At 47.8% G+C, this 14302-nt stretch overlaps 2 protein-coding genes across 3 annotated transcripts in view; one reads left to right on the top strand and one right to left on the bottom strand.

Annotated features, from left to right (window-relative positions):
• Positions 1–1356, top strand: part of CCDC63 (coiled-coil domain containing 63) — a 141819-nt gene extending 140463 nt beyond the window's left edge. Inside the window, exon 12 of the mRNA XM_060119645.1 lies at positions 1211–1356. Coding sequence (XP_059975628.1) covers positions 1211–1356 — 146 coding nt within the window. The remainder of the gene's footprint in view (positions 1–1210) is intronic.
• A 2168-nt stretch (positions 1357–3524) lies between these two features.
• Positions 3525–10042, bottom strand: MYL2 (myosin light chain 2). Of its 2 annotated transcripts, XM_060118741.1 has the most exons (6): positions 9959–10042; positions 7434–7509; positions 6198–6302; positions 5230–5308; positions 5083–5131; positions 3525–3623 (listed from the first exon to the last, which is right to left on the bottom strand). In XM_060118741.1, exons 1-6 carry the CDS (start codon positions 9992–9994, stop codon positions 3525–3527), a joined length of 444 nt encoding a protein of 147 aa, XP_059974724.1. In that variant the 5' UTR covers positions 9995–10042. The 2 variants fall into 2 exon arrangements, with proteins under 2 accessions (XP_059974724.1, XP_059974725.1); XM_060118742.1 differs by lacking the exon at positions 7434–7509 and having other exon boundaries at positions 6198–6336.
• Positions 10043–14302: the final 4260 nt, after the last annotated feature.

The following is a 14302-nucleotide window of genomic DNA, read 5'->3' on the forward strand; positions in this document are numbered from 1 at the left end:
AGAGATTGGTTAAATAAGTTATAGTTCACTCATGCATGCTACAGAATACTATGCAGCCACTAGAAAGAATACAGTGGGCCGACATGAACTGACATGTATATATGGCATCTAGTGGCCAGGGATGCTGCTAAAAATCGTGCAGTGTACAGGACAGCCCTTCACAACCTGATTTATAATAAAGGGAGGGGGAGAGAGAGAGAAGGAAGGCGGAGGAGGAGGAGGAAGGGAAGGAGGAAGTTATCTTGATGATACATATAAAAACAAAGAGGATGTATACTGCTGACTTACAGTGGGTATTTCTGGGTGGTGGTTTACAGAGAACTTTGCATTTCTAAGTTAATTCTGTATTGCTTAGAATTTTCTTTTAAAATGACCTTGCATGACTTGAGTAATCAGAGGAAAAAATTTGGTATTTTTAAAAGCTGCCCCCCTTCTGTGAGCAACGTTTCAAGTGTGCCAAGGATGGAGGGAGGGGACGGCCAACAGGCGCTTGTGCACAGGTGCACAGGCATACACACCTCCTGTTTGATTTATTTAAGGCACCTGAGACTTAGCAGGAGTGAAAACTGGGCCTGATGTCAGCCACCTTAGCACAGCTTCCCTTGGCCCTTTGAGTTCTTAAAGGAGGAGGGTGGCAGGGCACAGCTGTTGAGAACACTGTCCTCACAAGGTCAGGAATGTACAGATGATGTCTTCATTTCTGTTCAAGGGAATGTTGATAAACATTAGGTCCTCTTAGCCCACTAGCCTCAATGGCTTGTATGTGTGAATTAGAAGAGGCAACCCCCTCTGGGCAGATTAATTAGGAAAAGGAGCCCCTGATGGGTAGACATGGCTTGGCAATCAAGTGGGGGGCTGGATTTCAGCCCTGCAGAAACAGGTGTCTTTGTGCAATCTACATCCTGAGCAACTGCACATGGTGACCCTAACTCCTTGATACTAAACCAAACTCATCTTTACATCCTCATCTTGGAAAAGAAAAACAGTTATTGTCTGGCCATCCCTGAGCAGTACATCTCTGCCTGTCCTCCCTCTCCCTAGACTTTGAGAATTTTTACACTCCAACCCCCAGCACTATGGAGGGACACCAAACCAGGCTTGGACATCCTTGAACAGGGCAGAGAGGCACTGTCCCTGGGAAGGAAGCCCACCCCCTGCCGTGCTGGGTTTGATTTCCAAACTCCTCACACGAGTCCCATCTTTGGCACAGTGGACCAACCCCTGGACCACAGCAGGCTTCGGCAAATGGTGCTCAGCCACTACACCGCAAGAGAGTCTAGAAACAGGGATTTACACATGGACAGCGTGCCTGAAAAGGGGGACGATCTGAGGCCCAAGAAGAAGTTAACGGTCTGAAGTGGACATGGCCATGCTTGTACCACAACCAGAGAGAGTAAATGTTTTGTTCCGTAACCCCGGTGCCTCTTCCCATTCATTACTAAGAGACTGGGGTGCTGGAGCCACCCCAGGGCGGGGTAGAGGAGCAGGAGGGTCGAGTTCCAAAGCCAGCAAGGGGGCAAGAGTGGTGTGAGGTCACCACGGCTGGGAGCCAAAAGACTGAGTTCACGTCCTAGAACCACATGGGATGCGGCAGACGCTCACAGGTGGGGACCAGGAGCCTTGGAGGGTGTGTGTGTGTGTGTGTGTGTGTGTGGTGTGGATGAGTGTGTCACTGTGGAGCTGTGTCCAGGGTGTCTTGCCCAGAAACACAAACTCCACTCGAGCGCTCTGAGCTGGGGCCTCTCCCAGGCCTGGCCGTGTCTCTGTAGGAGCCCCAGGTCACAGGTTCCGGACGTGGGAGATATGGGTTGTTGTAGGGTTTGGATCGTGATGGGTCATCATGGCGTGGGGGGCCCATGAGTCCCTGCCTTCCCAGCTTGCTGTTGGCTTTGAAAGGGAGCCCCCTTCCCAGCAGGTGATGTCATTGGAGCTGACCCTGAGCTCCTCCTCTGGGGGCTCTGGTGTTGTTCTTGAACCTTCAAGACTCGCTCCAGTTCTGGCTCCTTCAATCACCTGGACCCTTCATACCCCCTGGTCGACCCCAGCTGCCACTCCCACCCCCAATTTCAGCCCTTTGTTTCCATCACATCATTCGCTTTGGCTGTGTCCTGGGTTCTTGGGGTTCTCTCGAAAACTTAGAGTGCCCGGCATCCACTCCCCTTTCTTCCTAAAAGGCATTTGGATTTTCCTTCGGGGAACGGCCCCTCCCACCCTCAGGCCATGTGGTTTGGAAGGGGCTGGTTTCAACCCCAACACAAGGGTTAATCATGTGACCAAGTCTGCCAGTCAGAGCACTACACCTGTTTCGGGGTTGGTTCAGGTATCCTATAGCCCTGTTCTGGGATTTGTGTGGAGCTGGGAGAGAGGGAGGTGCCCTCTTTCCACTAGGATTGCTGTGGGGATAGGTAAGAGCTAAGAACTGCTGGTGACCATTCTGTCACTACTGAGAGCAGAGCAACATGAAAGAAAGCAGAGCAGTGCAGAGGCCTCCTCAGGTTCTGTTGGTGCTGTTTGAGCTCCTGGATGCAGCTATGCCTGAAGCCCTCGGACTTCTCAGTTATGTGAACTCATTTGTCTCCTAAGTTGGGATTCTTGCAGCCAAAACAGACCTCAGTGTTTCAACAATGATTTTGGTCACTCAAAATCAAGTCAACTCACACCTAGGCCTAGTTCCTAGACCCCAGGCAGGGTCAGAAGTCATTATCTATGTATGTCTGTGTCCCTCCCCCAATTTGCCAGGAGACAAATACAGACAACTTCTACTTTATCTGAAATTAGAAATTAACCTCTTACAATTAATGGATGTGATTTTTTGGCCAAATGAACCATATTTTTAGTGTGCATGTGAGGCCTCTTCTTCTTAACTTATCCTGGGGCCTAAACACATCTATGGGAGAAGCATTCCAGTGGCATCCTAAAGGAAAGTACGCCAGGGAAGCTAGGCTCTACCAGTGCTCGAACTCTTTGAAAGAAAGGTTTGTGGTCCTCTGGTTAGCATTCCAGTAAAATGTGGACTTGCATAGAAATAGTCCTGAGTGGCTGTGAAGGTCTATTTTTTTTTTTTCCTGGCCACGCTGTGTGGCCTGAGGGATCTTAGTTCCCTGACCAGGGATGGAACCCATGGCCCTGCAGTGGAAGCGTGGAGCCTTAACCACTGGACCACCAGGGAAGTCCCTGAAGGTCTATCTTACAGAGTCACTAAGATTCAATAATAATGACAGCAGGGCCATCACTAGCTCATACACCACCTTCATGGGAACTAGCAAAGGGTCTTCCATACTCAAGGACACACCATAAACACAACCTCCTGTTTATTTGAACATGGCCTCTGGATGGATTTCCATCTGCCGGCTATGTGGCCACGTGGTATCTCTAAGGCACCCAGGCTGCGGAGAAGATGGAGGTAGATAAATGAGACGGCCACACAGCCAACAGGCCAGGGGCAGGGGTGGTGGCATTACTGGGCGAAGTGAGAAGAGGGCAGGGACGCCCCCCATCCACCCACCCAAAGGCAATCCCCTCCCTTAGTCCTTCTCTTCTCCGTGGGTGATGATGTGCACCAGGTTCTTATAGTCCAAGTTGCCAGTCACGTCAGGGGGGAAGGCGGCAAACATCTGTTCGACCTGCAACAAACCAACAAGACATGCTGAGGCCATGGGGAGGGGCAGTGGAGGCGGGAGGGCTGTGTGCAGGGCGGCCCGAGTGGAGAGGCAGCTGGGGGCCTGGAGGACATGTGTTGCGGTGGACATCTCCCTCCGTGCCCTCCTGCTTCCTTGCCCTTTGTAGCTCTTCCACAGGTGCCAACCCCAAGGGCCATCCTGCAGGGATGTTCCCAGGAACCAACCTGCGACGGGGAGAGAAGGGACCACAAACTCAAGTGTGCAAAGGGGCGGGCAGGTTATGTAGGGGAGCAAGGTGGGCCTGGTGGGGACTGTGGCTAAATGGAGACTAGTCCATCTACAGAGGTCGCAACTGCTCAGGGCCAGCCAATGTGTCCACATGGGCAAGGAGGTCAGACTCTTTGAGGAATTTGTTTCTTTGAGGGAAACTAGAAATTAAATTTTTTAAATGTGCAATTTCTACATTTAAAAAAGTATTGGCTAGTTATTTTTTTTAATTTGGGGTTAATAATAGATAACATTTATATTGCCCTTATCACATATCAGCACTTTATACATGTGAACTCATTTAATCCTCACAGTGTACTATGAAGTAGATTCTATTATTGTCCCCACTTTACAGATGAGGAAATTGAGGCACAGTGAGGTTAAGGAGCTTGTCCAAAGTCCCAAAGCCTGGTGAGAGTTGAAAGGCAGGCTCTTTCAACTGCTTGAGTTTTGAGGGGGAAATCCAAATAAAATTTTTAGTAAAATGTGAAACTTGATGGAATCAGGCCAGAGAGGCTATAAGGGACTATTTTAAATACACTCATTAAGGTTCATTAGTAACGTTGACAAGGCAGTTGCTTGTTTATACAGGGCCTTTGGTGAATTAGCAATAGTGCCCCTTCTTCCAGGCACATTACTGCCACCTGCCAGAACAAGTCATATATTCTGATTTCTAAAAAATTGTAACAAGACACTTTACTGCCATCTGCTGGAAAACTATTGCAACAAATAAATACTCTGCAGTATATATTATTAAGGGCATCCAGGAGGATTGTGCAGTGTACAACCTATACAACTGTATGCGGTGACCCTGCATGCCACCTTCACTTCATCAGGAAATTGATGCTCTCACCAGGTATCCATGCATTATGAGGAAGACAGAACCTGGAGTCAGACAGACCTAGGTTTGAATCCAGGCCCTGGCATTTCTCATTAGTGTTGTCCTTTTAGTCAAAGCAAAGTGACTTTGCTTCCCTAAGCCTCAGTTTCCCCATCTGTAAAATGACCATAATACTAGTCCCTACCTCACAGGGTGATTGACAGAGTGAAATGAGATAAGGGCTTAGTAAACAAGAGCAGATTCTCTCTCAGTGTGGGGTCAGGGGTGTTTTATATAAGAGAGTCTGGAGAGGGAGTCCCCAGAAGGGTGAGGCCAGAAGCTGGGGTGCAGAGAGTGTCCGAAGGGCCCTGTTACCTCCTCCTTGGAAAACCTCTCCGCCTGCGTAGTCAGCATCTCCTGTATGCTGCAGAGAGAGAAAAGCAGATATTGCAGCCAGCTGTGTGGAGAGGGCTAGGGGGAGAAGCAAGGAACCCCAGGTCTTCCCCCGTGGATCCCACTCACTAATCAGCCCTGAGCACCCCTTTGCCTTCAGGGTCAAACACTTTGAACGCGTTGAGAATGGTCTCCTCGGGGTCTGCCCCTGAAACAGAAAACAGGGTTAAAATGTGCCATGGGTGGCTGGGAACCTCTGGTAAGGAGGAAAGGTCCTGTTGCCTCCTGAGCACTGAGCCTTGGCGTTTTGAAAGAGTGGGCTGAGAATCCAGTTCTTTCTTTCTTTCTTTTTGGCTGCATTGGGTCTTTGTTGCCGTACGCGCGCTTTCTCTAGCTGTGTCGAGCAGGGGCTACTCTTTGTTGCGGTGCACAGGCTTCTCATTGTGGTGGCTTCTATTGTTGCAGAGCACGGGCTCAGTAGTTGTGGCTTGCGGGCTCTAGAGTGCAGGCTCAGCAGTTGTGGCACATGGGCTTAGTTGCTCCACAGCATGTTGGATCTTCCCGGACCAGGGATCGAACCTGTGTCCCCTGCATTGGCAGGCGGGTTCTTAACCACTGCGCCACCAGGAAAGTCCTGAGAATCCAGTTATTTCTGAGGAAACCCAAGCTTAAGCATGGATCTAGACTTAGAAAAACTCGGATTCAAATCCTGACTCCAGCATTTAGTAGCTGTGTGGCTGCAGGCAAGAGACTTTCCGTCTCTGAGCTTCAGTTCCCCATCTGTAGACTGGGATAAGAATAGAAACTACCTCCTAGATGCTATTAAATAAGGTGATGCATATAATGTGTTTAAAGTGCTTAGCATGAGGTCTGGATCAGGGTAAGCCTTGGAGCACTGTTAACTGCTGTTTTTATTGTTTTTTTCTTCCCCCTGACATTACTCTGCCTTCATGTGCCAACCCCAACATGTTCTCCCAGTGCTCTAATTGATGCCTAAAGATGAAGACACATAAAGACAGACAGACATACACAGATGCACAGAGACACATATACACAGATATACATACATAGATGCACAGATATACACGTGAACTTACCCTTAAGTTTCTCCCCAAACATCTGTAGGAACACAGTAAAGTTAATTGGACCTGGAGCCTCCTTGAGCATTTCATCAATTTCCTCATTTTTCACATTCACACGCCCTAGGGCAGGAGACACACACTTAGCAACTCCAAGCTGGGACAGAAACAGCTGTCATGACACTGGCATTTGCCCTTGTAATCCTACTTCAAGGAATCTAGTCTAGAAATAATCAGAGACGGAGTGGATGGGGCCAAATATTCACGTGAGAAGATGTTCTCAAAAGTGTTATTTATAAAAGTCAGACAACTGGAAACAACCCAAAGAGGGTTTAGTTACTTTTTAAAATAGTGCCTTCAGAACCTGGAACAATTTATACAGATGTTTTAATATTTTACTCAATGGGAAATGCTCGTATTATAAATTAGCCATTGTTACTTGGAGGTGGGAGAGACATCAGAATTACCTGAGGGAACTTTTTCAAATTATACCTGCTATAACCCATACAGCCTTGGAGATTCTGATGTACCTGCTTTAGCCACTGCCACAGGCCATATAGTACCTTTGTGTAAGTTAGAAAAAGCCGCCCCTTCTTAAGATAGTTTATGTTTTAAATGTAAAAGTCTACAGTGGTACAAATATGAATAGTACTCTGTATAATTGCTCACTACACAACCTGCACAGCTGTTCATGGCCCTGAGTTCTGGGGTTAGGAGTCAAGGAGCGGTTAGAGGTGGCAGGTTGGACACTTAGAAACAGCTCCACGTACTCATCCTCATCCTACTGAGATGTTAAATTTTAAAAGCTGAATCCAAAATAGAATGATTCCAGCTATTAAACACACACGTGTGCACATGCGCACGTGCGTGCGCGCACACACACACACACAAACACACACGAGATGCCTAGAAAAAAACTTAGAGGCTGAGATGTTAACAGTGGAATGTGGCCTAATGGCCAACGTTATTTCCTCTTTATACTTTTCTGAGTTTTCCAAGTTTTCTATTGTAAACGGCCATTGCATTCAAATCCACACAAAAATTAATTTGAAAGAAAAATAAAACACATGTGAAGACACTCAAAGACTAAAACACTTCTTTCCTATCCTCTGAAATTTGCCTTAAAGACCAATATTGGTTGAGCTGTTTCTTTGGAAAATGACAAGCTCTTGACCTTTTTGATGGCTCCACCTCCTGCCCCTCACGGGAGTGGGATAAGGAGACCCTCCTGCAGGCGTTGGTGGGGCGACGTACCAAGAGCAGCAAAGGTGTCCCTCAGATCGTTCTTGTCTATGAAGCCATCCCTGTTCTGGTCCATGATGGTGAAGGCCTGTGAAAGGGAGGTGGTTGTCTGGTCAGCCCAAGAGAAATTGGGGGGAGGAACCCTAGAGGTTATGCCAAGGGCTGGGGGTAGTGGGACTCTGGGGTTTTCAAGGCACATCAAAGGACATTAGATCAAGAATCAAAGATCTGAAAGAGTCTAGCAGTTCCTCAAAATGTTAGGCCTAGAGTTACTGTAGGACCCAGCAATTCTACTCTTTGGTGTGTTCCTAAGAGAAATGAGAACACACGTCCACACAGACACCTGTAGGTGAATGTCCACAACAGCACTATTCACAACAGCCCCAAACTGGAAACAACCCACATGTCCATCAACTGATGAGTGAATAAACAAAATGTGGTCTCTCCCCATGATGGAATATCATTCAGCAATAAAAAGAAGGAAATTCTGACACATGCTACAACATGGATGAACCTTGAAACATGATGCTGAAAGAAGCCAGACACAAAAGGCCATATAGTATATGACTCCATTTCTATGAAGCTTCCAGAACAGGCAAATCCATAGAGACAGAAAATAGATCTGTGGTTGTCAGGGACTGGGGGGGGCGGGAGAAATGGGAAGTGACTGCTAATTGGTATGAGGTTTCTTTTGGGGGCGATGAAAATGTTCTAAAATTAGATAGTGATGATGGTTGCAAAATTCTGTGACTATATTAAATAACCACTGAATTGTACAGTTTAAAAAGGTGACCACATGGTAACGTGAATTATATCTTTATAAAGCTGTTACTGAAAAAAAAAAGCTAAGTTAAAAACTGGAGTCTGTCCCCGCCAGCTCGCAAGCCCGTATTATCTGTAAAACAGCCAGTAATCTTTCCCAGCTGGCTTCAGAGAGACTCTAAGAGCTTTGAGAACGCCCAGGTAATTTACAAATGATGTATTATATCTGTGTTTTTTAGTTCTCTTAGCAACTGGTTCCTGAAAGTATTTGCATCCCCAGGTCATACCCCCAGCAGCTGATCTCATTCCAGAGGTCAGGACAGAGTGAGGGAGAAGGGAGGGTGTAGTCTTCTCCATGGAAGGGGACTATTTCAAGTTCAGATATGATATTTCATCCCAGGAATTCCTCTTTCCCTGGCAGCTTATGGGCCACGGCGTTCCTGTGATCTGAATGTTGGTGGGGACAGCACGAGCCAGTCTTCATGTCCCATTGGAAGCCCCAAACAGCTTCCCCTTTTATATAAAACAGTGTCCTCTCCAGCATAGCTTTAACGTATTTTCCTCTGAAAGGCCAGGTGAGAATGTGGATGACTCAGTGTGAGCCATCAGGACTGCTGGAAAATTAATTCAGTTTATCCTTCTGAGTCTGCGGCAGTGGCTTTTAATTTTGCCTAATTGGTACTTAGGTTTGCTTACTAAGGCACATGCCAATAGACTGTGATAGGGTTTCACACCCGGCTAGCATTCAACAACTGAGGACTGTAAAAATTAAAATCTAAGATAGTCTCAGACATCTCTCAGATGGACAAAAATAATTTTTGAGATGTTAACGCCCTATGTTGATGGAGATGTGGCGGGAAAGGCACTTTCTCCCCTTGGTGCTGATGGGAGTCAGAATGATCACAGCATTTCTGGAGGGCAACTTGGACCAGTGGTTATACTTGGTTTTAGTTCCTTTTTTAAAAAGTTCCTTCGATCCAGCTGTTCTGCTTTTAGGAATTTACCCCAAGGAAATAACCAGAGATACAAGCAAAGATGTGTTATTTATAATAGTACAACATTCTGTATATAACATCCTGAATTGCTCAAAGAAAAACAGCAGGTACTGATTAGTGTGCTTTGTTTAACAAACGGGTGCATATTTTGGGTTGGCCCAAACGTTTGGGTTTTTCCATAAGATCTTATGGAAGAAAACGAAAGAACCTTTTGGCCAACCCAATGTATAACAAAAATCACTGGGAGGGTGAATACCAAAATGTTAACTGATTATCTCTGGGTAGTAGAATTGTGGGTCAGGTCTTTTTTTTTTTTTTTTTTTTTTTTGCGGTACACGGGCCTCTCACTGTTGTGGCCTCTCCTCTTGCGGAGCACAGGCTCCGGACGCACATGCTTAGCGGCCATGGCTCATGGACCTAGCCGCTCCGCGGCATGTGGGATCTTCCCGGACCAGGGCACGAACCCGTGTCCCCTGCATCGGCAGGCGGACTCTCAACCACTGCGCCACCAGGGAAGCCCAGTCAGATCATTTTTATTCTTTGTGCATTTCTGAAATTCTTTCCTTCATTTTCAACAAGACATATGCTTTACGTTGATGAGCAGCAAAAGTTAATTTCTTTAAGTCATTCACACACACATTCAGACCGAATTTGGGGTTTTGGGGGAAGATAAAGACAACCTAACTGAGAGGTCCTTGCAGGGAATATGAAACGAGGGAAAGGCTCTTTCTAGCATGTGGGAATCTCCACCCAGGCGAATGATTCCACAGCTGCACCCACCTCCTTAAATTCCTGGATCTGGCTCTGTTCAAACATGGAGAACACGTTGGAATTGGCGCCCTCTGCTCTCTTCTTGGCTTTCTTAGGTGCCTAGGGGGTAAAAAAGCATCGATTAAAAAAAGTCAGAGGCTGGGAATTAGAAGACTAGGTCAGGTGTCATCTCTGGGTGAGCCTCAGCTGCTTATCTGTGAAATGAGGGTATGGTGCCCACACTCATCTCAAAATGGCGATGCTGGAAAGATAAAAGGACATGGAATAAGGTTTCTCAAAAGCACCCCAGTTCTGGTGGATGGTAAAAGACTGTGGATCTTGCAGCAGCTCCTTTGCAAACTAGGGGAGGTAGAGGTCTGTCTCTGGGGATGGAGGCCAGGCTTCCGGATCAGCCCCAGCAGGACCCAGCTGCTTTTGTTTCGATGCATTTCACAAAAAGTTCAGTAATGCACAGAAGGAGAATTGATTGGAGGCGAAAAAAAGTCAGGCTCACTAAACCATGAGGAATGCGAGATGAAATGACACATTTTCAGGGTGCTAAAACCCAACTGCTCTGTCCCCCTCAATTTTCTCTTGATCCAAATGGCAGCAAAATCTCCTCTCTAAATGTTCTGTCCTTGCACTGTGCAAACAGAGCAGAGAAGAGCGAGTTAACATTTCCCCACCCGCTTCTGACTTGAGTTACAGCAAACGCTTGAACACTGCATATGTTATTGCATTTAATCCTCATAACTGCTCTGTCAAGTGGATGCTATTATTACCATCGCCATTTTACGGGGAGGCAACCGAAGCTCAGAGAGGTTGGGTCATGTACCCAAGGTCACACAGTCACAGAAAGGCAGAGCTGGTATTGAACTTGGGCAGACTGACTCCAGAGTCTGTGCCCCTAACCACAGTCCTACACTGACCCTGATTTGGGGGCTTCCTGCTTTGGGAGGGGGACACCTAACCAAAAACATAGGGAGAAATGTTTTAAATTTGCAAGATCAAAAGGTGAAAACAAAAAAGATTTTTTTCCCCAAACGCCTGAACAAGAGAAAAGAATTACAATTTGATCCTTAGAAGTGTTCAATCCCATTTTGCAAGCCCTGGGCGTTATTGATTCCTCGAGAGGTCAGTAGACAAGCCATAAAAAGGCCAACTCTCTTATTTTGTTTTTGTGAGTCCCCGGGAGCTGCTGTTATTTGTGGCTTATCGGGGCATTGATTGGGGTTCCTCTGTGTGCACACAGCTAGTAGTGCTTTTTCCACTAGGGTCTGGGGCCCCAGAAAGCTGCCTTTCTCCCCCTCCCCTTTCGTCCTTTGCTTGTAGGTGGTGTCCTCACCTCACCGCCCAGCATTACTTACCTCCGGGGGGCCCTCGATACTCACCATGGTGGAAAGGACACAGCACTGCTCCCCCAGAAGAATCCCACAGGCTACCCAGCTCTCCTCAGCCCAGGAACAATAAATACTTCCTCCCCAAGTTTAAAAATAACCCCATGACCACTTTTGGCAGTAATAGGTGAGGCGGACACCACCTAAGGCCCCCCCGCCCACCCCATGCCGTTCTTCTGAAGTAAGGGCAGCTCACTCACCACCACGCAGTGACACGTGAGACCCAAAAAGGCATTCAAGGTTAAAGAGACTGGCGGCTGGTGCATGGGGAGAGATGTGGCTCGCTTTCTGCAGCGCTTGGGTGGTCAGCACTTGTGCTTGTCTGTTTTGAGAAGGAAAATGGCAGGGAGGGAGACTGTTAAAATTCTCTAACATTATCAGGCATGGGTCCCACCTCAGGGTCTTTGTACCTGCAGTCTCCTCTGCCTGGAATGCTTTTCTGTCAGACATCTGCAAGTCTCCCTTCCTCACCTCCTTCAGGTCTTTGCTCAAACGTCACCTCAGTGAGACCTCCCTACCACCCTATTTAAAATAGCCGTTTAGCCCTGCCCTGCAGAGACCTTTCTCTGCTTTGCTTTTCTCCCCAGCATTTACTGCTTTCTAACATACCGTGCAATTCACTTATTTTGTTCACCGTCAGTGGACAGCTCCGGAGGGTGGATCCTCTTTATTTTCCTCACCACTCTCTCCCTGGCTCCAACCTCGTGACTGGCAGGCACACAACAGCTGCTCAATGAGTATGTGTTAATTGACTGAAGAAATAACCGCTCTCGGGCTTCCCTGGTGGCACAGTGGTTAAGAACCTGCCTGCCAATGTGGGGACACAGGTTCGAGCCCTGGTCCAGGAAGATCCCACATGCCACGGAGCAGCTAAGCCCATGCGCCACAACTACTGAGCCTGTGCTCTAGAGCCTGTGAGCCACAACTACTGAGCCTGTGTGCCACAACTACTGAAGCCCGTGTGCCTAGAGCCCGTGCTCCGCAACAAGAGAAGCCACCGCAATGAGAAGCCCGCACACTGCAACGAAAAGTAGCCCCCGCTCGCCACAATTAGAGAAAGCCCGCGTGCAGCAACGAAGACCCAACACAGCCAAAAATAAAGAGAGGGAGGGAGGGAGGAAGGAAGGAAGGAAGAAATAACAGCTCTCATGGAGTGCCTGTGTACACGTCTCATGTTCCAATTTAAATTTCTAATCACCCTGTGTGGTACAGACCACCTTGTTTTCAGTGTCCCCGTTTCACAGATGAGGAAACTGAGGCTGAGAGGCAAAATGAGCCGCCTGGAATCAGGCAGTGAAGTTGGGAGTGGATCTGAGGCTCATTTGCCTCCAGAGTCCAAGCTTTTAAAGGGCCTTGGGAAAGGCCGTTTGCTCTCAGAACACCAGGCGCTGTGGTTGTTAATCTCCCTCAGGATGGTTTTCCTCCTGTGACCCCACAGGCAGCCTTGGGATCCAAGGAGTGAGAAGTCAGGGCTTGGAATCAAGTCATGGCCTTGTTTAGTGGCCGTGGGCAACAGGCTCCAGAATCCACGCCTCTAAGAAGCAGGACATTCTCTCAGCTGTCCTGTCCCTGGTGGTGTGGCCCCAGGGCCGATGGCTGGGCCAGCGGTCACCCACTCTGTGTAGCCTGCTTTGCGCCATGCACGGAGCTAGTGTGGGAGACTGCCGCCGAGTGACAAACTCCACACCCTCATGATGCTGTGTGCAACGGGTAGATGGATAAAAATAAACAAATGCACAACCCAGAGAATTTCAGGTAGTGACACATATTACAGAGAGATGAAATAGAGAGGTGGGTAGTGCCGGGCAGTAGTACCGAGCAGAGACTGGGGGAGAGTGCTTCTGGCCACAGGATGGCAAGAGCCTCAGAGGAAGATGGATTGGGAATCTTTGAGGAGCAGAAGGACCGTGTGATTGGAGCTGAGTGTGGGCCAGGGCACAAAGTGAGGCCAGCAAGGTGGGCAGGGCAGATCATGTGGTATGGCCTTGGGATTTCATTCCAGAAGCAAGGGGAGTAATAGGGAGTTCCCAGCAGGGAGACCCTTGGTCTAGCCAGCCCCCGGGCTGCCCATGCCAGGGACAATCTGATTCAGGGGCAAGAACCGCAGGCAGCACCCCGGAATGAGATCCTATCAACCAAATCAATCCACAAATATGTGCTCAGTTACTCTGATGTGCTGAAACCTTTGTGGATGTTGCTGGAGAAAACTGGAAGATCCTTGGCCCCCAGGAATGAACAAAGTAGTTAATAAACAAGTCACACAGACTTTGCTTTCCTTGCCAAGGGCCTGAGTAGGGATTGTTAGAACATTTTCATTCAACCTTAGTTAGTTTGAGGCAATGGAGTGGAGTGATTGAGCCCTCAGGCTTGGAAGTCAGACAAAATTGCATTTGAACTGGTGGGCTCTGTGTGACCTTGGGCAAGTGACTCTACCTCTCTGAGCACATAAAACCTTCCTGATGAGATTTTCCAGAGGGTGAGTGGCAATGAGGCCCAGGCAGGTCCTCAGTAAATGGCAGTGATCACTTACTTCCTTTCTCAGGTGAAAAAAATTTTTCAATTTGGGGGTGCAAACCCAAGAATCATTTATTGCCATGACCAAAAAAAAAAAAAAAAAACGGTGGGAGTTTTTACCTCTCTAACATGGGTTAGAATTTCCCAGGAGCCTCTTCTAACAGAATCTTTAATAACAAAAAATGTGTTTTCCTGTATGGACACAAGCACAGGTACACACACTTGAGTGGGCACACACACATACACACACACATGCCCACACGTCTGTGTGCAGACCAAAACACACCCATGCACTCGTGCACATACACAGAGGCACATATTACACACAGACTTATGCACACTTATACACACATGCACGTGCACACAGGTCAAAAAGAGCTTTTCTCTGACAGCACCAGAATAAATGTTTCCCTAGCTAATAGGCACACCATGGATTTTTGTTAAAACGCTTGTGCGAGCAGTC

Source organism: Mesoplodon densirostris, chromosome 15 (assembly GCF_025265405.1).
Source record: "Mesoplodon densirostris isolate mMesDen1 chromosome 15, mMesDen1 primary haplotype, whole genome shotgun sequence".
Classification (NCBI taxonomy): Eukaryota; Metazoa; Chordata; class Mammalia; order Artiodactyla; family Ziphiidae; genus Mesoplodon; species Mesoplodon densirostris.